Source organism: Esox lucius, chromosome 17 (genome assembly GCF_011004845.1).
Source record: "Esox lucius isolate fEsoLuc1 chromosome 17, fEsoLuc1.pri, whole genome shotgun sequence".
Taxonomy (NCBI): Eukaryota; Metazoa; Chordata; class Actinopteri; order Esociformes; family Esocidae; genus Esox; species Esox lucius.
In genome coordinates, this window is record NC_047585.1 from 37,521,891 (window position 1) to 37,546,141 (window position 24,251).

The following is a 24,251-nucleotide window of genomic DNA, read 5'->3' on the forward strand; positions in this document are numbered from 1 at the left end:
GGATTAAATCAACCCATCTCTTACATTTCTGCTACATTGCAACATAAAGTGGTCACGTGTCAGTGATCACATTTATTGGTTGACAGTTGATTGTCAGTTGTGTTGGCCAATAGCAGCATGCATTCTTCTTTGAAACATCATGTTTTCTATTTGGGGCTTCAGTTCTGCTGAAGCCATGATGGAGAGAGTTGCAGTGCGAGTTGGCCTCCTTGGGCTGCTGTTCGCCTGCGTTACTTCAGCACCAACCAATGTGGTAGGTTCACACAGTGAGGGCCCTCCTTCAGGGGGAATGTTTGGTTGTGTTAATCGTCTCTAGCCTTTTCAGGACCATATATAGACATTTTGTTGGGAGGCTGTGAAAATGATTTTATTAACTTTCTACTGAAATCCAAGTTAAAAAGGCTTAGGCTAGGAGGCAGTCTAAATAGTCATTATTTAACAGAAAACTACAATGACTGAAAATCTTAACTAAAATGTTTTAGTCATTTTGGTATTTTAAAAAGTGTTTAATAAGGCTACTAACGTTTATTATGTGCAGATTATTATACATTTTTTAAAATAAGATTATTGCCACATACAATTATAAACCAAATGATTAAGACGATAAAATGAAATCCTGAGCTGTGAAGAACCCGCCTGGAAAACGATCATTATGTACAGTAAGAAGTATGGTTCGAGAACTAAAAATGTCTGCAGGGATTACAGCTGGAGAATTGTGTTGGATATGAGAGGGTGTGGTGTTAATTTGCTTCCAAAAGTCCTGGGAACCTTGCTGGCATCAATATTTCTCTGCCTTCCTCTGGTAGATAAAACCAGGTTGTAGTTTCATCTTCCTAAAATACAATGATTAATTCCTTCCGATTCGCTCAGATATAGCTTACTGACCATAGAGCTAGGAACAGAAATGTGAAAATGTTGTTTGTCACCTCTGGTCACCTTTGGTCAACTCTGACTCAGTGGATTTGCTAACAGTGTGTATTGTAGGATACTATAGGTCAGCAGCTCTAAACTGATTTTGCAATGGGATCCAAATACAAATAGGTTATCTCAGATACATTATATTGACAGTACATTTAGCAATTATATTAAACATGAGTAATATTCCAACTTTCTAATTGCACATATTCTTGATAAAGAGTATTGGCAAACTCGCTGGTTTGTCACAAAATTAGCTAAATACCTCTGGTAGCACATATTTCCCGAATAATCCAATAAAAATTATTTTCAATATCTGTTCATTACATTTCTACAACTTTATTTAGTGGTATTAGTTGTTCCTATTTTGTGTAATTTAATAAAATATGAAAGTTAATAAAATGTGTGAGGGTGTGAATTTATTTAAATATCATCCTCAAATATTCTGTCAGGCTGTTCTAAATTATAGGACCATCGTTGCTGTAAGAGGACTTGACAAATATTTGGTTCTGAACTTTGGAACAACTAAAGCCAGTGCCAGAGGATGTCAAAGAAAGTGGAGGCTTCTGATTGGCTGAATAGTAGGGCTAGTGCTGAGTAGTGGTCAATATTTTTATTAACCAGCCTGATAAACAGGTCACCTCTCTTCCAGTTACTGGCTATTCATGCAAGCATGTTTATTTATATAGCACAATTCATAAATAGAAGCAATTCAATATAAAAATACTGTATAATAAAAACTAATACTAGAATAGAAACAATAAAACATTATAACAAGAAAACAGAATAAGAAAGCAGAAATAGAATAAAAAACAAATAAAAACATAACTGGTAGATTCCGTGGTAGATTCCATGGGGAAGGTGTAAAAGCTGTAGTGCTAAGAGTGTGGTTAAATATAAGCGCTCAGACTTAGGCGCGTGAAAAGAGAAGTGTTTTTAACCTGGATTTAAAAATGTAGAAGTTTGGGGCACCTCTAAGATCTTCTGGTATTTTATTCCAGTTGTGTGCAGCAAAATGCAGCTTTGCCATCTTTAGTTTGGATTCTGGGCTCTACTAGCTGTCCTGAGTTCATGGATCTAAGAGCCCTGCTTGGTTTATACTCTTCAAACATATCAGAAATCTATTCAGATCCTAAACCATTTGAGTGATTTATAGACTCAAAGCACTACTTTAAAATCTATTCTGTAACTCCCTGGAAGCCAGTGCAAATATTAAAGAACCGGAGTGATGTGCTCTGTTCTCTTGGTCCTGGTTAACATCAGTTTTACAGTCTTTTTGGGGAGTCCAGTTAAAATGCCATTACAGTAGTCAACCCTACTACAGATAAAAGCATGGATGAGCTTCTCTTGGTCTTTTTGGGACACAAAGCCCTTGATTCTGGTTATATTTTTAAGATGATAGAATACTGTTTTGGTGACCACTTTGATATGACTGATCCATGGGGAACTGTGCATGTCTTAAGCCATCAAATTCATGTTTGCCAATGGTGACAAAGTTACTCCGGCCATCTAAATAAGATCTGAACCAATTAAGATCTGTCCCGGAGAGTCCTACCCAATTTTCCAGACTGTCTAGAAGTGTTCTATGATCTACAGTGTGAAATATTGCACTGAGACCTAATAGAACCAGAACTGTTATTTTATCTGAATCAGTATTCAGTCGCATATCATTTAAAACTGTTATCAGAGCCGTTATGTCGGAAGCCTGAATGAACTTTGTCTAAGAGACCGTTTGGGTTCGCAAAATTGCTGAGTTGATTGAAGGCAACCTTTTCAGTGATCTTGGCTATAAAAGGGAGATTTGATACAGGTCTATAGTTGTTGGAAACAGATGCATCCAGTGTTCTCTTTTTGAATAGTCTTAATGGCAACTGTTTTAGAGACGTTGGGAAAATGCTTGATTGCAGAGAGCCATAAAATATTTGCTGTAGATCAATTGTAATAGAGTTAAAAAAAATAAAAAAATAAAGTCTGATGGCAGTGTGTCGAGACAACATTTGGAAGCTTTAAGATGTCAAACAGTTTCTTCTAGGGATTTTTGGTCTATTGTATAAAAATGCGATATAATAACCAACTGTGTCTTTGTGGTTGTAGTGACGGTACAGTATCATTGTTAGACTGCAGTTCTGATGGTCTGTCTAAAAAAAAAATTCATTAAAGAAACTCGAACATTCATTACATTTCACAGTGGACCTGAGTTCTGATGCTATCTGCTTTTGGGGGCTTGTATGATTGTCGACCATGTAAAATAGAGTGTGGGTATTGTTGATATTCTTACTGATCATTCCCGATAAATGTTGCTGTTTGGTCCTGCGTAACGCATAGCTGAAGCTAAAAACACTTTGTTTATAGATGTCATAGAGGATTTAAGTTTTGTTATTCTCCACTTACGTTGCGCTTTCTGACATTCTCTTTTCAGGGCGCTTGCCATCATGATGGTTTTCCATGGTGCTTTCTGTCTGCTCATTGTTTTCTTTACATTTACCAGTGCCAAACGATCCATGACATTCAATATTTTGGTGCTAATATTAACCAGGAGTACATCAACTGAATCTGCAATTACTGTTGGAGAGATAGCTATGGCCTCTATAAACTGAGCATTGCTTCTCTCATTAATTTACCTTTTCTGTACAGAAACATAGTTTACGTGATCTGTGATTCAAGTCTACTGTATAACCATGACAGAGGGAATATCAAGAGCTTTAGTGATAACCAGATCTAGAATTTGGCCTTGAATGTGCACACTCTCTTTCACATGTTGAGTGAGATCAAAAGTAATGTAGTGCAAAAAGTTATTTGGCATTATTGTCCATATTATTATCTATGTGGATGTTAAACGCCCTTGTTAAAATAAACAAGTTAAAATCAACAGCTATAATAGAAAGTAGCTCATTTACAGACCTCCAGAATATCAGGGAGGTCTGTAAATGGTTAAAAACAAAGTTTTGGGGGCACCCTTCAATGTAAAACAGAGGTATTCAAAATAAATAAAATAACCAAGTGTATTTTCTTTACACTGGAATATATCTTTGAAAATGCCTCAGAACTCTGAACAAAATGAATGTAGATACTACTGTGTTGCAAGCATACATTTCTGTGTTTGCATTTAAAACCACAGCCACTAGTGCTATAAAGTATTTTTACCTGCGACTTTCAGTTGCTTTATGAACTCAGATTTAACCATGTTACTGACCCCCAGAATTTCTTTACTCACATAGCCAACAAATAAATGTTTACGAACCTTGAGAGGACATTGTTCAGCGTGAGAGCCACAAGCCACAGAGGGGCTGTAATATTAGTGATTAAATTCCTGATTACTGCCTGGAAAATGGAAGGTGGAAAATACGGTCAAATAGATAAGGGATTTTTTTAACCATATTTAAAATCATCTCTGATATAACTTCATCCAATTCTATAGAAATTAACATTTTAAACTTTATTATATTTTAAATATTGGTTTTAATAATCTGAATACTGGGAGTTTCTTCGTTTTTTTTTTGTTTACCTTGTTTGTTTCACCAACACACCAGTCAATCTGTAGGTGTGCAAATGTTAGATTTCTTTAAAAATCTGAATAGCGACAGTAATCATTCTTAAAAAGGGGAATTTACTTTAGCATTAAACACTAGATGTGTCTAAGTGGTCTTTTATTGTTTTAGATGATTGTGTAAGATATATATATATATTTTATATCATTGTCTTAAAATATTGTAGAACTACAATCATTCCTATCAAGGATGAGGACTATGTAGGGTTGGGGATTGCTTAAGTTTAGGCATTACACAAAAAATATAAGGTTAGGTTTAGGACTAGAGAATAAGGAACACAAATTTCAGAGTCAGGGGTTAAGTCTCAGGTCCCCACAAGATAGACAGACAGTGTGTATAGTGTACTGTCTGTGTCAGAGGCTTTGCAGAAAACAATTTTATGGATAAAAACTGTATCTGTGTACAAATTATTTTCATGATAATAAATACATTGTTGATTATAGTGAGGAAAAAAAATATTTTATCCCCTGCTGATTTTGTACATTTGCCCACTGAGAATGAAATGATCAGTCTATAATTTTAATGGTAGGTTTATTTTAACATTGAGATACAGAATAACAACAGAAAAATCCAGAAAAATGCATAAATTGATTTGCATTTTAATTACTGAAATAAGTATTCGACCCCTCTGCAAAACATGACTTAGTACTTGGTGGCAAAACCCTTGTTGGTAATCACGGAGGTCAGATGTTTCTTGTAGTTGGTCACCAGGTTTGCACACATCTCAGGAGTGATTTTGTCCCACTCCTCTTTGCAGATCTTCTCCAAGTGATTAAAGTTTCGAGGCTGACATTTGGCAACTCGAACCTTCAGCTCCCTCCACAGATTTTCTATGGGATCAAGGTCTGGAGACTGACCAGGCCATTCTAGAACCTTAATGTGCTTCTTCTTGAGCCACTCCTTTGTGGCCTTGGCCATGTGTTTTGGGTCACTGTCATGCTGGAATACCCATCCATGACCCATTTTCAATGCCCTGGCTGAGGGAAGGAGGTTCTCACCCAAGATTTGACAGTACATGGCCCCCTCAATCGTCCCTTTGATGCGGTAAAGTTGTCCTGTCCCCTTAGCAGAAAAACACCCCCAAAGCATAATGTTTCCACTTCCATGTTTGACGGTGGGGATGGTGTTCTTGGGGTCATAGGCAGCATTCCTCCTCCTCCAAACACGGCGAGTTGATTTGAGCACGATTTTGGTCTCATCTGACCACAACACTTTCACCCAGATCTCGTCTGAATCATTCAGATGTTCATCGGCAAACCTCAGACAGGACTGTAAATGTGCTTTCTTGAGCAGGGGTCCTTGCGGGCGCTGCAGGATTTCAGTCCTTCAAGGCGTAGTGTGTTACCAATTGTTTTCTTGGTGACTATGGTCCCAGCTGCCTTGAGATCATTGACAAGATTCACCCATGTAGTTCTGGGCTGATTCCTCACCGTTCTCATGATCATTGCAACTCCACAAGGTGAGATCTTGCATAGAGCCATAGAGATTGACAGTTCTTTTGTGTTTCTTCCATTTGCAAATAATTGCACCAACTGTTGTCAACTTCTCACCAAGCTGCAATGGCCTTGTAGCCCATTCCAGCCTTGTGTAGGTCTACAATCTTGTCCCTGACATCCTTGGACAGCTCTTTGTTCTTGGCCATGGTGGAGAGTTAGGAATCAGATTGATTGATTCATTCTATGGACAGGTGTCTTTTATACAGGTAACAAGCTGAGATTAGGAGCACTCCCTTTAAGAGTGCTTATTTCACTCATTAAATTCCAAATCAATTGATACAATGTTTGACAGGCACTTTTCTGGATTTTTGTTGTTGTTATTCTTTCTCTCACTGTTCAAATAAACCAACCATTAAAATTATAGACTGATCAATTCTTTGTCCGTGGGCAAACGTACAAAATCAGCAGGGGACCCAATAATATTTTCCCTCACTGTATGTTTCCTGGCCCTTTATAGAACAGGGACTGGGACATCTACAGCTTCCACATCAACTCCACAGTGACCAGTCGCTATGCAACCACTGTCATCACCAGTCGAGTGGCCAATCGGATCGACCAGTCAAAGGAAATTGAATTCCATGTCAAGATTCCCAAGAATGCCTTCATCAGTAAATTCAGAATGTAGGTCTACAATTTTCACAAAAATAGTTTGTAGACACAAATTAGTTCAATATTACACATTTACAGTGTAACTCCTCCTCTTCTTCAGGACCATTGAGGGAAAGACATATGATGGGGTTGTGAAACAGAAGGAGGAGGCCCAGCAGCAGTACACTCAGGCAGTGTCTCGTGGACAAAGTGCTGGTATAGTCAGGTGTGTGTGTATTTGTGTGTACATGGTCAGTCCTCACCATTCCTTGTTATTATATTAAGTTAACATTAAGAATTCAGCTGCAGTCACAAACTGCTGTTAAGAACTACAAATACTACTGTGATATTGCTGTAATATTTCAAATCACATGCAGGAACCCCACAAGGCTAAGACCAGCCCTGTGTGTGGCCACTCTCTGTCTGCAATATGTATGCATTCGTATGGGTTGAGTCTTTATTTCTCTCTAGTTCTGTGGGGAGGACCCTTGAGGAGTTTAAGACATCTGTGACTGTGGCTGCACTCAGTAAGGTGACCTTTGAACTCACATATGAGGAGCTGCTGAAACGTCGCCTGGGAAAGTATGAACTCTTGATCCACGCTCGACCCATGCAGCCTGTTGCTGATTTCAAGGTATGAAAGAAAAAAGAGAGGGAAAGATATGAAAATGTAAATAACAAACACTAAATGAACATGGATTATAGAGGAATTTCAACACCTTCCTCTTTCTTCCTTTTGGCCAGATTGATGTGTACATCAATGAACACCCAGGTATTAACATCCTGGAGATTAAAGGAGGGCTGAGCACCAAAGAGCTGGCTAATGCCATCTCCAAAACACAGACTTCAACTGAGGTAATTTCCAAAACTGAGTAAAAACAACCAGAACTATTACAGAACATGCAGAACACTAATGCGTAACAATTTTAAGATGAGCACCTAACAATCCTAGGTAGTTAGGCTTCATGTCTCAGGAGATATCGTACAGTCTAGTTGTATCTTAAATGTGTCTCTCAAACTCTCCAACCTCAACCCTGATTGGTTGCTTGAGTAGTTGTCAGTGGGCCAAACAACATTCCTCAGTATTTTCCAAGCAGTGACCATTATGAGCATCTTAGGTCCACCTTAGTGTCTGGACTATTATCTCCGGGATAACCATCATCTTCTCTAGTGTTTTACCTTCCAGTATTGTTCCTGGTGATTGACACACCTTCTTCTCCTCATATCGGGGTGGGATCAGGTCTATGTTAATGCTTATAGCAGTCATCCGATTTCAAATCAGAAACCAGACAAATGACCACTTTCTCCCCAGGCTTGGGTCCATTTCTACCCCAGTAAGGAACAGCAGAGTCAGTGTGACAGCTGTGGAGAGGAGGGCCTGAACGGAGACCTGGTCATTGTCTATGACGTCCACAGGAAAAAGTCCATAGGAGACCTCAAGGTGAACTTCTTCTACCTTCTTCCTGTTATTGATTACTTTATCTGTACTTGTTTTTTAACCACTGTCTTTTATTACCTCTTCAGAAGTCAGATGGGTATTTTGTCCATCACTTTGCTCCCAGTGATCTACCACGCATTCCAAAGAATGTGGTCTTCGTCATCGATCAAAGTGGCTCCATGTATGGCAGGAAAATTCAGCAGGTGTGCATTGTGTGGTGCTTGTTAGGTTATAATGCAGCTAAATATTTAACAACTGAGTGGGGTACACATACAGTAGTATCTAGTAGAATATATTAAATGCTTTGTTCAATTATTAGTTTTTAATTGGTGGATTTGTTTGTTGATCTATTGCATTATGATTGCCTTGTGATCTGTCAGACCCGTGAGGCTTTGTTGAAGATCCTGGGAGACCTGGCGGAGGACGACCACTTCGGCCTGATTACATTTGACAGCTCAGTGTCTCCCTGGAAGGAAGAACTGCTTCCTGCCAATCAGAAAAACCTGGAGGCTGCCAAGACATTTGTACAAAATATTAGAGAGAGAGGAGGTAAAATTAACATTATAATATATAGAAAATAATTCACCTCATGTGAATCCTGCTTTCTCAGGGTCTCTAGAACTAAATGGCTATTGTGCCACAATTGCTTAAATGCAAGGGAAACAGTGAAAACCTGTCATAGACTCATAGCAACTTATTTGTATTTTAAGTAAACATTCCCTTTAAAAATCCGATTTTACATAAAAAATGTGACCTAACCTAACAACATTTGTAAAGTAACATTTTCTAGTATTTAAAGTGCACAAAATGTTAATGCAATTGGAGCTTTGAACAGTAGCCTTGTTGGTGAAAATGTAGCACATCAGTATGTTGCCCCTTTTTTCTCTCCTCAGCCACTGACATCAATGCTGCGGTGTTGAGGGGCACAGACATGCTGAACCGACACCTCCGAGAGGGAACAGCCTCTCTCCTCATACTGCTCACTGATGGAGACCCAACCACAGGTACACTCACACACATACTTGTATATCTATCCTATTAATCCTAAACCTAATCCCAAAATGCCTAAAACTATAACTATGCCCAATTATAAAACCAAGACCAATTGTAAGTTTTGCACTAAACCTAATCTCATAGACCGGGTCTAGCTAGGCCTGACAAAATCTAGTTGTGTTACCATTTTATTATTATGATGTTATTTAAGGTGGTTAGAGTCCCCCTTATATTACTGATGTCTTCATTCTAGTATATATTTTTTTAATTCTATTGTACTTTTATATATTTTAAATTTTTCTTTGAACAGCACATTGAATTGCATCTATGTATAAATTGTTCTATATAAATAAACTTGATTGCTTGCTAACTGATTGATTTACACTAAACCTAGCTTCATTGACCGGGTCATGCTAGGCCTGGCAAAATTAAGTTGGTTTTACAATGTGTGGTTTGGTATTCCCATTGAAGTAGCCTATCCTGCCTGCCCTGTAACAGTATCCGTGAAACTAGAGTGCTAGAGTGCAAAACAAAAAACCTTATAGGGACGATTTTTTATGTTATACTGTCTTCCTGGGGAATTCTAGTCCCCACAAGTACAGATAGGTCTGAATCACACACACACAGACACACACACACACAATGATAGCCAATATTGCTTTCTCAGGTGAGACCAACCTGGAAACTATCCACAAGAACATAAAAGAAGCCATTGATAAGAAATTTCCGCTCTACTGTCTCGGTTTTGGAATGGATGTTAACTTTGAGTTCCTGGAGAAGATGGCGCTGGAAAACAACGGTGTGGGACGCAGAATATATGAGGACTCTGATGCTGCTCTGCAGCTGCAGGTAAGAAAACACAGGGTGAGAGGGTTTATCAACATTACAGGGACTGGATTACAATAGAATTAACACAAAACACAGGGTGAGGGGGTTTATCAACACTACAGGGACTGGATTACAATAGAATTAACATAAAACACAGGGTGAGGGGGTTTATCAACACTACAGGGACTGGATTACAATAGAATTAACATAAAACACAGGGTGAGGGGGTTTATCAACACTACAGGGACTGGATTACAATAGAATTAACATAAAACACAGGGTGAGGGGGTTTATCAACACTACAGGGACTGGATTACAATAGAATTAACATAAAACACAGGGTGAGGGTGTTTATCAACACTACAGGGACTGGATTACAATAGAATTAACATAAAACACAGGGTGAGAGGGTTTATCAACACTACAGGGACTGGATTACAATAGAATTAACATAAAACACAGGGTGAAGGGGTTTATCAACACTACAGGGACTGGATTACAATAGAATTAACATAAAACACAGGGTGAAGGGGTTTATCAACACTACAGGGACTGGATTACAATAGAATTAACATAAAACACAGGGTGAGAGGGTTTATCAACACTACAGGGACTGGATTACAATAGAATTAACATAAAACACAGGGTGAAGGGATTTAACAACAGTAAAGGGACTGGATTACATTATAATTATTAACATGAATGAACAAGTATAATACCAGTTTCTTAGCTGAAAATTAATAGAAGCAATTTGTAAAGATCTAAGTAATAACGAAAGTTAATTTGGTAAAAAATCAGGAGGTGGGTACACAAAGGCTCGCTTTATTAATGCGTCTTGCTTACTTCTGTAAATCCTATTATTACTTTTTACTGTTCTTCTTGTAAAGTGTTTTGCAATATTAAATTAACTTTAAATACATTTAATTTGACAAGTGGGAGAAGATGTGGGACTGATCACTGTATGATTGACAGGGCTTTTATGAAGAGGTGGCCACACCCCTACTGACAGATGTACAGATGGTGTATCTGGGTGGGGCTAACCTGACCCAGGCCAACTTCAGCCAATACTACAACGGCTCTGAGATTGTGGTAGCTGGCCAGATCACTGACAACAACATTGAGGAGTTCACAGCAGAGGTCATTGCCATATCGGTAAGATCACCACTACTCTGCCCCTTCAAAAGTTCATAGGTCAGTTTACTCCATACTGTCCTGTGTGTTTTAGAGTTCAGGGAAATGTCAAAACATTTGATAACATTCACTATTTTGTTCAGAATTGTGACCTGAAGAATCTTGAATTATTTCAGAAAAGCAACAAGGTGACGTACTCAGAGACAATACCAACAGAGGAGCCCATTACAGCCAGGTCAGACAGCAACCTTCAGAGGCTGTGGGCCTACCTGACTGTGAAGCAACTACTGGACAAAGAGTGAGTCTGCTTTGCATAACATTGTGTCTGTGACTGGGTGTTTAACCCGTGTCTACAATAATAATATATTTTATTTATATAGCACTGTTCAAGGACCCAAAGATGCTTAAATGCAGGACCACATCTGTATGTGTCTTTACCTTTGTGTATTTCTGTATGTTTGTGTGTATATATTTCTTTGTGTGTATATATTTGTTTGTGTTTATATATTTGTTTGTGTGTATATAGGTTGTTTAACAGAAGTCTTTTAAATTATTGTCAACATAAATTGCCTTTTGATGTAAATTGCACGTATATAATTCACCCAGCTCCACTCCATCAACCATGTCTCAATCTGCATGTGCTCATCCAATATGAATTAAAGGGTGGCTGAATATCCTGATTTGCCCTCATGACTACACTACGCTTCCTTTCTCCCTGTGGATTCATGGAATGTTTCAAAATAATCTTTGAGTTTTAAATAAAAAGACAAAGTGATGTCGCAGCGGTTCTGGATTGATTTTTTTTGTAATGAAACATGAACCTACACCATTTACCTCCCCCTGACTTTTGTACTGACCATGGGTGTGTCTAGTCTTGGTTAAGGGCCTGTCTGACCAGTGTAATTCAGCTCATCCATACATACCTAAACTAAACTGTCAATACTACACAGATGCTTCTGTAGAGTCTCCATACCGTTTCTAAGGTCTTGCCTTAATCACCCTACCATGAGCCTTGAGTAGATCACACTGTCCGACAGTATGTTGTCAGGAAGCATAGACTGGAATGTGTCCCTAGTTGACAAGAGTGGGTACTCAATTCTAGTCTTGTGATTCTCAGGTTAGTCAATCCAACTCCAACTATCCTGACTGATGAATCATCAAGATGCATCCTCTCACAGAATGTTCTTATGACCGAACTGTTATAAGGCTGATTTGTTCATGTCTAGACAAGTATATTCTAATACACAAAATTGATCTATTTCAGTAGTACAATATGAATCACAAATGTAAGATTACATTTGAAATTAAAAATAACCAAAACAGTCATAGGAATTCCAAAATCGTCCACATTCTGAACAATAAGTCTGCCTGCAGTTTTCCACAGGAACAACTCATCACATTTTCCTTCTGGATCTACCTCAGTCTCCCCATTCATTTAACGATCTCTGTGAGGAATTAGGTTGCATTGTGTGAAATCATTTGCACAGGGAGATCCAGATTTGATTTTATTACATATCAGGGACAGAATTGACGTGCTCTGACTCAGAGCCACACCTCAATGTGGGACACAACAGATGTGGACGGTCACTAGATGGACTAAATGCACCAGCTGTAAAGTGAGAAGGCCTGCCTACCTGACCAATCAGATAGAGGAATGTGATGCAGAAGACCGGCTTATTCAACCAATCAGAGAAGCCATCTTGTGGTTCTTGGGAAAGAATGTGATTCAATGGAAGGCAGAATAAAAACAGCTAATCCAAAAAGCTTGATATTTGTAAAACCTTTAAATATATAACATATAAAAAATGTAATAATAACACTTTACCATTTAAATGTCACCCATATAATCTATGGTGACTCCTACTAACTTTGAATCCTTTCAGGGTGCAGTTGAGCGGTAATGAGAAAGAGACGGTTAAGAAGAAGATCCTGGATCTTTGTCTGAAGTACGGCTTTGTGACTCCTCTCACCTCCATGGTGGTCACCAAACCCCAGGGGGAGGAGTCCCAGGTGGCCCATAAGCCAAAGGAGGGAGAGACGCCCACCGAGTCAAAGCAAAACGCCCAAATAAATTTCAGCCAACACAGTAAGCAAACTACTACCATCATCACCAACCATTTTTACATAGAAATGCACAGGGTTTTTTCTATCCTTGGTTGGGACCAGAAAAAAATATTCTCTAATTTTCAAAAGAAAAGTTTCCAAAAAATTTGGGACACTGTAAAATGTATCGAAAAAAAAATTATGCAAATCATTGAAACACCAAATCAAATACAGAATAGTTTGAAGACAACATATTAAATGTTGAAACTGAGAAATGTTATTGTTTCTAGAAAAATATTTTCCCACTGAGTTTAATGCCAGCAACAAGTGTCAAAAAGACTTTTTGAAATGTGTTGCTGGCATCAAATTCAAAATTGGCATACAGTTTTCCAAAAGCAATAACATTTCTCACTTTCAACATTTGATTTGTTGTCTTTGTACCATTTTCATTTGAACATAGGGATTAAAGGACATGCACAACATTGAATTCTGTTTTTATTTACATTTTACACAGCCTCCCAACTATTCTGGAAACAGGGTTGTATTTTTCCTTATACCGGTAACTAAACCTTTATGGGGGTCTCCTGTATAGTAAAAGCAGGATCACACACAAAGTAAATCTACATCAGTGAGTGACAATCACTGTATGGCTTGAGACAATAGAACACATAAGAGATAAGACTGTCAATCCATAAATACTCACATCACAAATTCACTAATATGTTTTTCTGTTATCCAGCCTTACCCTTACCCAGCTATCCCAGCAAAAAAGGGCCCTATGGATTAAGAGGGGGGTACATTGGAAGTCTCACGCCCCTGGGAGGGTCATATTTCTCTGGTAAGACAACATTGGACACACCTAATCTTACCAAAACTTTAGGAAATTGTCATGAATTCAATTTAATAGTGTTAGGGTGTCCTTCACATTAAAAGTTCAATTCTTATTCAGCAGATGTATCCCTTGAATGAAATCTGCAACATTTACTTTGAATAAAAGTCCATCAATTTGTTTAGATTCAATTCCAGCCCAGTCTAGGTTGAAATTATAGGAAGGAAAACATTGCCTCGACTTCTGATGTTCCTCTGATGAACAATTAACCTAAATGGGAACACGTGGTCACATAAAAATCCACTGTTTTCTTAATTACTGCTTGACTTTCATTGATCCCTCATTAGCATCCACACTACCATATACCAACTACAAACACCCTACTGATAATACAGAAACCATATACCAACTACAAACACACTACTGTTAATACAGAAACCATATACCAACTACAAACACACTACTGTTAATACAGAAACCATATACCAACTACAAACACACTACTGTTAATACAGAAACCATATACCAACTACAAACACACTACTGTTAATACAGAAACCATATACCAACTACAAACACACTACTGTTAATACAGAAACCATATACCAACTACAAACACACTACTGTTAATACAGAAACCATACACCAACTACAAACACACTACTGTTAATACAGAAACCATGTACCAACTACAAACACCCTACTGATAATACAGAAACCATACCAACTACAAACACACTACTGTTAATACAGAAACCATATACCAACTACAAACACACTACTGTTAATACAGAAACCATATACCAACTACAAACACACTACTGTTAATACAGAAACCATATACCAACTACAAACACACTACTGTTAATACAGAAACCATATACCAACTACAAACACACTACTGTTAATACAGAAACCATATACCAACTACAAACACACTACTGTTAATACAGAAACCATATACCAACTACAAACACAATACTGTTAATACAGAAACCATATACCAACTACAAACACACTACTGTTAATACAGAAACCATACACTAACTACAAACACACTACTGTTAATACAGAAACCATACACCAACTACAAACACACTACTGTTAATACAGAAACCATATACCAACTACAAACACACTACTGTTAATACAGAAACCATATACCAACTACAAACACACTACTGTTAATACAGAAACCATACACCAACTACAAACACACTACTGTTAATACAGAAACCATATACCAACTACAAACACACTACTGTTAATACAGAAACCATATACCAACTACAAACACACTACTGTTAATACAGAAACCATACACCAACTACAAACACACTACTTATTTATTTACACTCTCAGTCCTATGTATCCATACTTGACATGATTAGGTGGGGGATCTTCAAACAGAAGTCAATCTAACTGACAGTTCCCCTTTACATACACATAATAGTTTGCATGCACCCGACTCTCCACTTAACGCTCTGTTGCCACAGTACTAGCGCTATGATTTGGGCCTGCAACATGATGGGCATCGCCTCTCTGGTCACTTCGACAGCATTACGCAGGTATGAAAGAGCATCAGCCTTGACGTTCTTTGCCCCAGGGATATACAGCTCCAGAAAAAATTAAGAGACCACTGCACCTTTTGCTTTCCTTTCCAAAAAAGTCAAAAAAGAAGGTTTTGAGTGAGGAACAGAAGGGTTAAAATTAAGAGACCACTGCAAATTGAATGCTTCTGTTCCTCACACAAACACTTTCCTTTTCAACTTTGTTGGGAAGGAAAGAAAAAGGTGCAGTGGTCTCTTTCCAGAGCTGTAAGTTAGGGTGAAGTGTAATCGGACAAAGCACAGGGCCTGTCTGACTTGGCAGGGATTCAGCCTGTTCCCTGCCCAGATGTTCTCCAGGTTGAGATGGTAGGTCCAAACTAGCATGGAGTGTTTGGCCCACTCCAGCCACTGCCTCCAGGCTTTCTGAGCATTTTTGGCAGCCAATAGCTCTGTCGCCCATGTCACAGTTGTGTTCTGTGGACATCAACTTGCAGAAGTAGTAGGCGCAAGGATGCAGCTTGGACCTCCTCCACGCCACCATGGCCTCAGTCTCGGCCCATGAGAGAGGGTAGATGTATCCTCAAGGTGCGGCACCAGGTCAGAATTCGATTGTCCCCTGGCTGATGAGGTGGTAGTCGAGTGGCCTGGACTTTAGAGATCACGCGTGCCAGGTCACTGTACTCCTTTGGGATGGGGACGTGGGCGACATTGGCTGGGCCCTCCACTGTGGTAGCAGTGTCCCCTGACACTGCTGGGTTGCTCTGTCATATTTGTTGGTAAGTGACAAATGCTAGGAACCCACCTCTCCAGAGGTTCCTCTTCATTATCCCTACAAATTCCATGTTGTCCTGCTAGTTCCGAAAAAGGATGAGTATTCTGTAACGGTGTAGTGAGGATGAAGGATGAACCAGATGCAGGAGTTGTACTAAAACAGATGTTTATTACGTGCAGCAAGAAAGGAAACACAAAGATAATAAACTACCGCATTTATCAGGAAAAGGTTTTTGTATCAACACTTGGGCTGAGCGCATAACCAGACACAATATATATAGAACGCACACAAACACAGTGACAATACTCAACAAAGACAAGGGAGCGAGAGGAACATTTATACCCTGATGGATTAGAACATTAAGAACTGGTGTGTACAATGAAACAAGACATTCCAGGGATGCGTTCATGTGCAGATGGGAATTATGGAACGGTGGTGGCTAGTAGGCTGGAAACCAGGAACGGTAGGGCTGTGAAGAGTGAGAGGGAGGAGTGGCCACGGGCGGAACTGTGACACATATCTGGGGACACGTTATAGCTGGAGAGCAGCACATTTCCAGATTGCACCATTAAGTGACTCACCCTCAGTGCCCCAGTTCTGTAATTAAATCACCACTATTTAATATATGAAATTATATAAATTATATTATATTAAACCCAATTCATTAGAACTCCTGGTAAGAGTTACTATGTGACTAAAATGTAAATGTAACTGCTTTACAGCAAAGATATTAGATGGAGCTGGAATAACAGAAGATATCGATTCAGAAGGTGATAAGTTACTATCTTTCTACTACAAAGCTGTACTGACCAATAATCATTTTTGTTGTTCTCAATTCACAGTGTGATTTGAAAGGGGAGTGAGGACCAAAACATTTGTGTAGTCAAAATACCTGGTTGTTCCTCAACCCAAACTATAATTATTTCTGGATAGGAGTGTCCTTCATCAATAAAATCAATTGAAACTGCTTTACAGGATTTACTCTGTAACTTTTGTCTTGTGTAACAGTTACAGCTGACTATATGGATTACGACTTTCCACATAATCCAACTGAAATTACTATAAAAGGTACTGCAACCATGTTGTTCTTAACATTTATTTGTGTAGAATTATGATGTCCTCAAAGGCTGTTGTTGTTTTCTCATCAACTAATTATCTCCTCATGTTGCTGATATGTGCCCCATTAAAACCACTTGGTATTTCATGGATAATTGAAGTTTAAAAGTGATTATTTTAACACACAAGCAAACAAAAAAAGTAGGTATGTTTGTTTGTGGGTGAGATTGTCTTTGTGAAGATCTTCTGACTGTGCAGGAATCCTTTGTGTTGTCTTGTGTTACAGATATAGGTCAATTATTGGAAGGCAATCTTCCAACTCATTCAACTAAAATGACAACTACAACAGGTACTGCAACCATGTTGTTCTTAACATTTATTTGTGTAGAATTATGATGTCCTCAAAGGCTGTTGTTGTTTTCTCATCAACTAATTATCTCCTCATGTTGCTGCCACTGTCCTCATCTTCTGTCTCTGTCCATCTCTCTTTCCCTCTTATTCTTCCATAAATCCCTCTCTTTCTTTCTCTTAAATTCCTCTCCTCTTCCTCTTTTTTCTCTCTCACTCCACCATTTCCTCTCTCCTCCCCCTCTCTCAGTAAGTCCTCTTATTAGGTTCCTGTTGCCAGCTGAGGGTCAGGCCCTTCCACTGTGCTATGACATCCCTGTAGGTCTCTCACTCAGACTCCTAAAGGACCCCAACAACGGTGACTTGACCTCAGATATCATTCACATTTTTTATTAAAACATACTAATGAAATCATAAATGTATTCCTTTATTTGTCCACATCATCTACTCCTTAAGAATCTTTAAATAAATACTGTCCATCTTTCCCCAGATTGTTCTATGAATGGTCAGCTTGGACAGTCAGACAATGCAGGCTATCAAAAGATTGTTCTCCATTACAGAAGTGATCAACATATTGATTTTGACACTACTGGCATCACCTTCAACAATGGACAGAATGCCACATATTTCTCCTGGAGTGTGAATATCAACATTGAAAAAGACAGGTGCTGACAAACTACAGACTCTAATTAAAATGATTTGTGCTCTTGTTTAATTTGTGGTTAGATTTCTGTTTCTGCTTTCTGCACAGTGCAAGTTGTGTTATTGCCATTTTAAACCAAGTGGAACAATGTTTAGTGTAGCATACAGTCTAGTTTAAAGACATGCGATCCACTGATGTATATTATTTTGCCATGTGACATGTATAAATCTAGTAAGGATTCTTTCTGTCCTGTTATTTTAGATTATTTAATGAATACATCTGATCCACGTTATGTTTCTACCTGCAGTGTGTCTCTGATTCTACGGGACAAAGAGATGGACGTCACCATGGGGTCAACACGGGTCATCATCATGCTCTATGAGAGGGATGGAAAGGTGTTCCTGTGGCCCGTCCTGAGGCAGCGGCCAACAGGGGACAACATTTCTGGGATCATGGGTGAGTTAAACAGGAGCGAGACACCACATTGATGCTTGCAGGGAACAAAAGGGGGTGGTCTAGGTTCATACAAAAGTAATTTGTAGGTGGACATGTGGATTGTTGAAGGTGGAGAGAAGCATGTGACGGTTCAGTATTGAATGCAGAGGATAGATGTAGATCTAGGTCTTGTAGCCTGACTGGTTAGGAATCATTCTGACAAAGATAATAGGAGAGTTGATCAGAGACAAAAAGGATCCTGTTCTGAACATTTTAAAGGGGCACTGTGGAGAATCCTGACACTAATGTTTACAGGAAATCATTTGTCACCTCCTCTCATTCCCAAACCAAACGACACTGGACTTGTAGTCCACATGTAAAGGTGGTTTATGGTGGGGATGACACACTGCTATTGTCTTAAGCAAGTATGAGGAGACAACAACACTATGCAAATTGACAGACAGACCGGTAAGACATTTTTAATGGGGACTATCTCAGGTACTTGGAAACATGTTGCAGAAAATAATATTTGAAACATTAGCTTAATACATTCATAGCAGACGTCTTCTGGTCATTTATGGAAGTAGTACAATAAACATTTTGCAAATGGCCCCTTTAACTTCAGAGCCCTCAAGCATTTTGGAAATGAAATACAGGTTTGATTTCACACTCAGTGATTTCGGTCTATAGATTTTTATTACTGAAAGGGACAAATCATGTTTTCTTGAGGAGGGAAGACCTATGGCTCCTCTTAAATCCTCTTGTGGATTTTGTCATCATTCAATGCACTTTTAAGTCATCAGATAACATCAGTGCTCATAGTGATTGTGCTAAATGATTCTATTAAAACATAGGGTGTCTATTATATATTATTAAATAGGAAGAACTGGTGATTATTGGTTAATCAAGATCATTTTTAAGGAACAGCCTTTCAGTATTTACACTGTGTGTTACAGCCCTTCAGTATTTACACTGTGTGCTACAGCCTTTCAGTATTTACACTGTGTGCTACAGCCCTTCAGTATTAACACTCTGTGTTACAGCCCTTCAGTATTTACACTGTGTGCTACAGCCTTTCAGTATTTACACTGTGTGTTACAGCCCTTCCGTATTTACACTGTGTGCTACAGCCTTTCAGTATTTACACTGTGTGCTACAGCCCTTCAGTATTAACACTCTGTGTTACAGCCCTTCAGTATTTACACTGTGTGCTACAGCCCTTCAGTATTTACACTGTGTGTTACAGCCCTTCAGTATTTACACTGTGTGTTACAGCCCGTCCACCTGTTGTCTATGAGGAAGTCCAGGGAACAACAATAAAACTTAAGATTCAGGACAAAGAAGTAGACGTCTCCAGGTAAATCTAACTGTCAATCAAACACAGTTAATCTGACAGTTCTTAGGTTGTGCGTGTTACTTCTGTGTATAGATCCCAGAAGTGTAATTATTTGAGTATTTGATTTTGGATATCATGATTTATTATTCAAAACCCCTTAATGAAGAATAACATTTTGAGTACCGTGACGTCGCCCGGTATGGCGCAGCCGGGGCCCCACCCCGGAGCCAGGCCCGGGGTTGGGGCTCGAATGCGAGCGCCTGGTGGCCGGGCCTTCCCCCATGGGGCCCGGCCGGGCTCAGCCCGAACGGGTGACGTGGGGCCGCCCTCCCGTGGGCTCACCACCCACAGGAGGGACCATAAGGGGCCGGTGCAAAGAGGATCGGGCGGCAGTCGAAGGCAGGGGCCTAGACAACCCGATCTCTGGACACAGAAACTGGCTCTAGGGACGTGGAATGTCACCTCGCTGGCGGGGAAGGAGCCTGAGTTAGTGCGTGAGGTTGAGAGGTTCCGATTAGAGGTAGTCGGGATCACCTCTACGCACGGCTTGGGCTCTGGAACCACACTCCTTGAGAGAGGATGGACTCTTCACCACTCTGGAGTTGCCCATGGTGAGAGGCGGCGGGCTGGTGTGGGTTTGCTCATAGCTCCCCAGCTCTGCCGCCATGTGTTGGAGTTTACCCCGGTGAACGAGAGGGTCGTTTCCCTGCGCCTACGGGTCGGGGATAGGTCTCTCACTGTTGTTTGTGCCTACGGGCCGAACCGCAGTGCAGAGTACCCGACCTTCTTGGAGTCTCTGGGAGGGGTGCTGGAAAGTGCTCCGACTGGGGACTCTATTGTTCTACTGGGGGACTTCAACGCCCACGTGGGCAACGACAGTGACACCTGGAGGGGCGTGATTGGGAGGAACGGCCCCCCTGATCTGAACCCGAGTGGTGTTCAGTTATTGGACTTCTGTGCTAGTCACAGTTTGTCCATAACGAACACCATGTTCAAGCATAAGGGTGTCCATCAGTGCACGTGGCACCAGGACACCCTAGGCCGCAGGTCGATGATCGACTTTGTTGTCGTCTCATCTGACCTGCGGCCGTATGTCTTGGACACTCGGGTGAAGAGAGGGGCGGAGCTGTCAACTGATCACCACCTGGTGGTGAGTTGGATCCGATGGTGGGGGAGGAAGCTGGACAGACTCGGCAGGCCCAAGCGTACTGTAAGGGTCTGCTGGGAACGTCTGGCCGAGTCTCCTGTCAGAGAGATCTTTAACTCCCACCTCCGGCAGAGCTTCGACTGGATCCCGAGGGAGGTTGGAGATATTGAGTCCGAGTGGACCATGTTCTCCACCGCCATTGTCGAAGCGGCCGCTCGGAGCTGTGGCCGTAAGGTCTCCGGTGCCTGTCGAGGCGGCAATCCCCGAACCCGGTGGTGGACACCGGAAGTAAGGGATGCCGTCAAGCTGAAGAAGGAGTCCTATCAGGCCTGGTTGGCTTGTGGGACTCCTGAGGCAGCTGACGGGTACCGACAGGCCAAGCGGGCTGCAGCCCGGGTGGTTGTGGAGGCAAAAACTCGGGCCTGGGAGGAGTTCGGTGAGGCCATGGAGAAGGACTATCGGCTGGCCTCGAAGAGATTCTGGCAAACCATCCGGCGCCTCAGGAGAGGGAAACAGTGCCCTACCAACGCTGTTTACAGTAGAGGTGGGCAGCTGTTGACCTCAACTGAGGATGTCGTCGGGCGGTGGAAGGAGTACTTCGAGGATCTCCTCAATCCCGCTGACATGTCTTCCATTGAGGAAGCAGAGGATGAGGGCTCAGTGGTGGACTCGTCCATCACCCGGGCTGAAGTCACAGAGGTGGTCAAGAAACTCCTCGGTGGCAAGGCACCGGGGGTGGATGAGATCCGCCCTGAGTACCTCAAGTCTCTGGATGTTGTGGGGCTGTCTTGGTTGACACGCCTGTGCAACATCGCGTGGCGGTCGGGGACAGTGCCTCTGGGATGGCAGACCGGGGTGGTGGTCCCTCTTTTTAAGAAGGGGGACCGGAGGGTGTGTTCCAACTATAGGGGGATCACACTTCTCAGCCTCCCCGGGAAAGTCTATGCCAGGGTTCTGGAGAGGAGAATACGGCCGATAGTAGAACCTCGGATTCAGGAGGAACAGTGTGGTTTTCGTCCGGGCCGTGGAACACTGGACCAGCTCTATACCCTCTACGGGGTGTTGGAGGGTTCATGGGAGTTTGCCCAACCAATCCACATGTGTTTTGTGGATTTGGAGAAGGCATTCGACTGTGTCCCTCGCGGCATCTTGTGGAGGGTGCTTGGGGAATATGGGGTCCTGGGTCCTTTGCTAAGGGCTGTCAGGTCCCTATACAACCGAAGCAGGAGCTTGGTCCGCATTGCCGGCAGTAAGTCAGACTTGTTCCCAGTGCATGTTGGACTCCGGCAGGGCTGCCCTTTGTCACCGGTTCTGTTTGTAATTTTTATGGACAGAATTTCTAGGCGCAGCCAGGGGCCGGAGGGTGTCAGGTTTGGGGACCACACGATTTCGTCTCTGCTCTTTGCAGATGATGTTGTCGTGTTGGCCCCTTCTAACCAGGACCTTCAGCATGCACTGGGACGGTTTGCAGCCGAGTGTGAAGCGGTGGGGATGAAAATCAGTACCTCCAAATCCGAGGCCATGGTCCTCAGTCGGAAAAGGGTGGCTTGCCCACTTCAGGTTGGTGGAGAGTGCCTGCCTCAAGTGGAGGAGTTTAAGTATCTAGGGGTCTTGTTCACGAGTGAGGGAAGGATGGAACGGGAGATTGACAGACGGATCGGTGCAGCTTCTGCAGTAATGCAGTCGATGTATCGGTCTGTCGTGGTGAAGAAAGAGCTGAGCCGCAAGGCGAAGCTCTCGATTTACCAGTCAATCTACGTTCCTACTCTCACCTATGGTCATGAGCTTTGGGTCATGACCGAAAGGACAAGATCCCGGATACAGGCGGCCGAAATGAGTTTTCTCCGCAGGGTGGCTGGGCGATCCCTTAGAGATAGGGTGAGAAGCTCGGTCACCCGGGAGGAGCTCAGAGTAGAGCCGTTGCTCCTCCACATCGAGAGGGGTCAGCTGAGGTGGCTTGGGCATCTTTTTCGGATGCCTCCGGAACGCCTTCCTGGGAAGGTGTTCCGGTCCCATCCCACCGGGAGGAGACCCCGGGGAAGACCTAGGACACGCTGGAGGGACTATGTCTCCCGGCTGGCCTGGGAACGCCTCGGTGTCCCCCCGGAAGAGCTAGAGGAAGTGTCTGGGGAGAGGGAAGTCTGGGCATCCCTGCTTAGACTGCTGCCCCCGCGACCCGGCCCCGGATAAGCGGTAGAAGATGGATGGATGGATGATTTATTGTATGCTTCTGTGACTGTATGAAGACATGAAGTGGTGGAGTCTTTCTAATGTTATTATTATTGTTGTGTATTGTGTGTGTTGTAGGGCCTCTACTGTGGATCTCAGTGTTCGTTCTGCCCCCACCGTGACATGCTGGTTGACTCCACTTCAGTCTGCCCTACAGGGGGAGCTAGCTGACTTCACTGTATCGCAACTCTAACTGCTCATTAAGTTTGTTCATGCAGAAACTACACTCTAGAAATATGAAGAGAAAAATAAAGACTGTTCTATGAGTTTACATAACAAATCACCTAAACTCTTTTATGACAAATCACCATTAAATAAATATCATTTTTAAGCAATTTCATTACTTTCTTGCATATCATCCTTTTCAGAAATTGTGTTTTTTCTCAAGCAGGGTCAAACTGAAATGATGTGGTTCAACAAATAGAACATGTGATTAAACTGAGTGATAGGTAAACGAAATATAAGTGGAAGGAAACTATACAAAAAGACTCATATAAAAAGGCATATACCTTTTTACCATCTGTAAAATGGTATATTGATTGTTGTTTACAAGTTTGTAAGATATGAACAAAAGATCAAATAATGTGACATACCTGGTCTTATTTCTGGAATGTAAGTTTTAATTGAATACGTTTTAATTGAATAAGCCTACTTCTACTACTATATCCACCAATTCTTCAAAATCATGTTTTCCATGTGCCAAAAGTTATTTTCTTCATTGACATAATTCCACGCACGTTCTAAGGTCTTATAGACAGAATTAAACAATCAATCAATAACATTTATTTATAAAGCCCTTTTTACAACAGCAGTTGTCACAAAGTGCTTTACAGAGACACCCGGCCTTAGACCCCAAGGAGCAAACAACAGTAGTGTTGGATTTCAGTGGCTAGGAAAAACTCCCTAAGAAGGTCGAATTTTAGGAA

At 41.2% G+C, this 24,251-nt stretch overlaps 2 protein-coding genes across 8 annotated transcripts in view; both read left to right on the forward strand.

Annotated features, from left to right (window-relative positions):
- The window catches only part of LOC105009850 (inter-alpha-trypsin inhibitor heavy chain H3-like), a 62,466-nt gene extending 38,553 nt beyond the window's left edge, over positions 1–23,913 (forward strand). The window contains exon 22 of the mRNA XM_034287565.1: positions 23,547–23,913. The gene's annotated coding sequence lies outside the window, so the exon portion shown is untranslated. The remainder of the gene's footprint in view (positions 1–23,546) is intronic.
- On the forward strand, positions 167–23,665 carry LOC105028131 (inter-alpha-trypsin inhibitor heavy chain H3). 7 transcript variants are annotated; one of them, XM_034287557.1, is made up of 22 exons: positions 167–253; positions 6,417–6,580; positions 6,669–6,773; positions 7,019–7,181; positions 7,292–7,402; positions 7,860–7,988; positions 8,072–8,188; positions 8,366–8,534; positions 8,879–8,989; positions 9,646–9,827; positions 10,779–10,958; positions 11,114–11,235; positions 12,821–13,023; positions 13,720–13,818; positions 16,854–16,901; positions 17,140–17,199; positions 17,474–17,536; positions 17,786–17,893; positions 18,026–18,200; positions 18,486–18,634; positions 19,889–19,970; positions 23,404–23,665. In XM_034287557.1, the coding sequence occupies exons 1-22, from the start codon at positions 176–178 to the stop codon at positions 23,516–23,518; spliced, it is 2,733 nt and encodes a 910-aa protein (XP_034143448.1). In that variant the 5' UTR covers positions 167–175; the 3' UTR covers positions 23,519–23,665. The 7 variants fall into 7 exon arrangements, with proteins under 7 accessions (XP_034143448.1, XP_034143449.1, XP_034143451.1 ...); XM_034287558.1 differs by having other exon boundaries at positions 17,146–17,199; XM_034287560.1 differs by lacking the exon at positions 17,474–17,536.
- Positions 23,914–24,251: the final 338 nt, after the last annotated feature.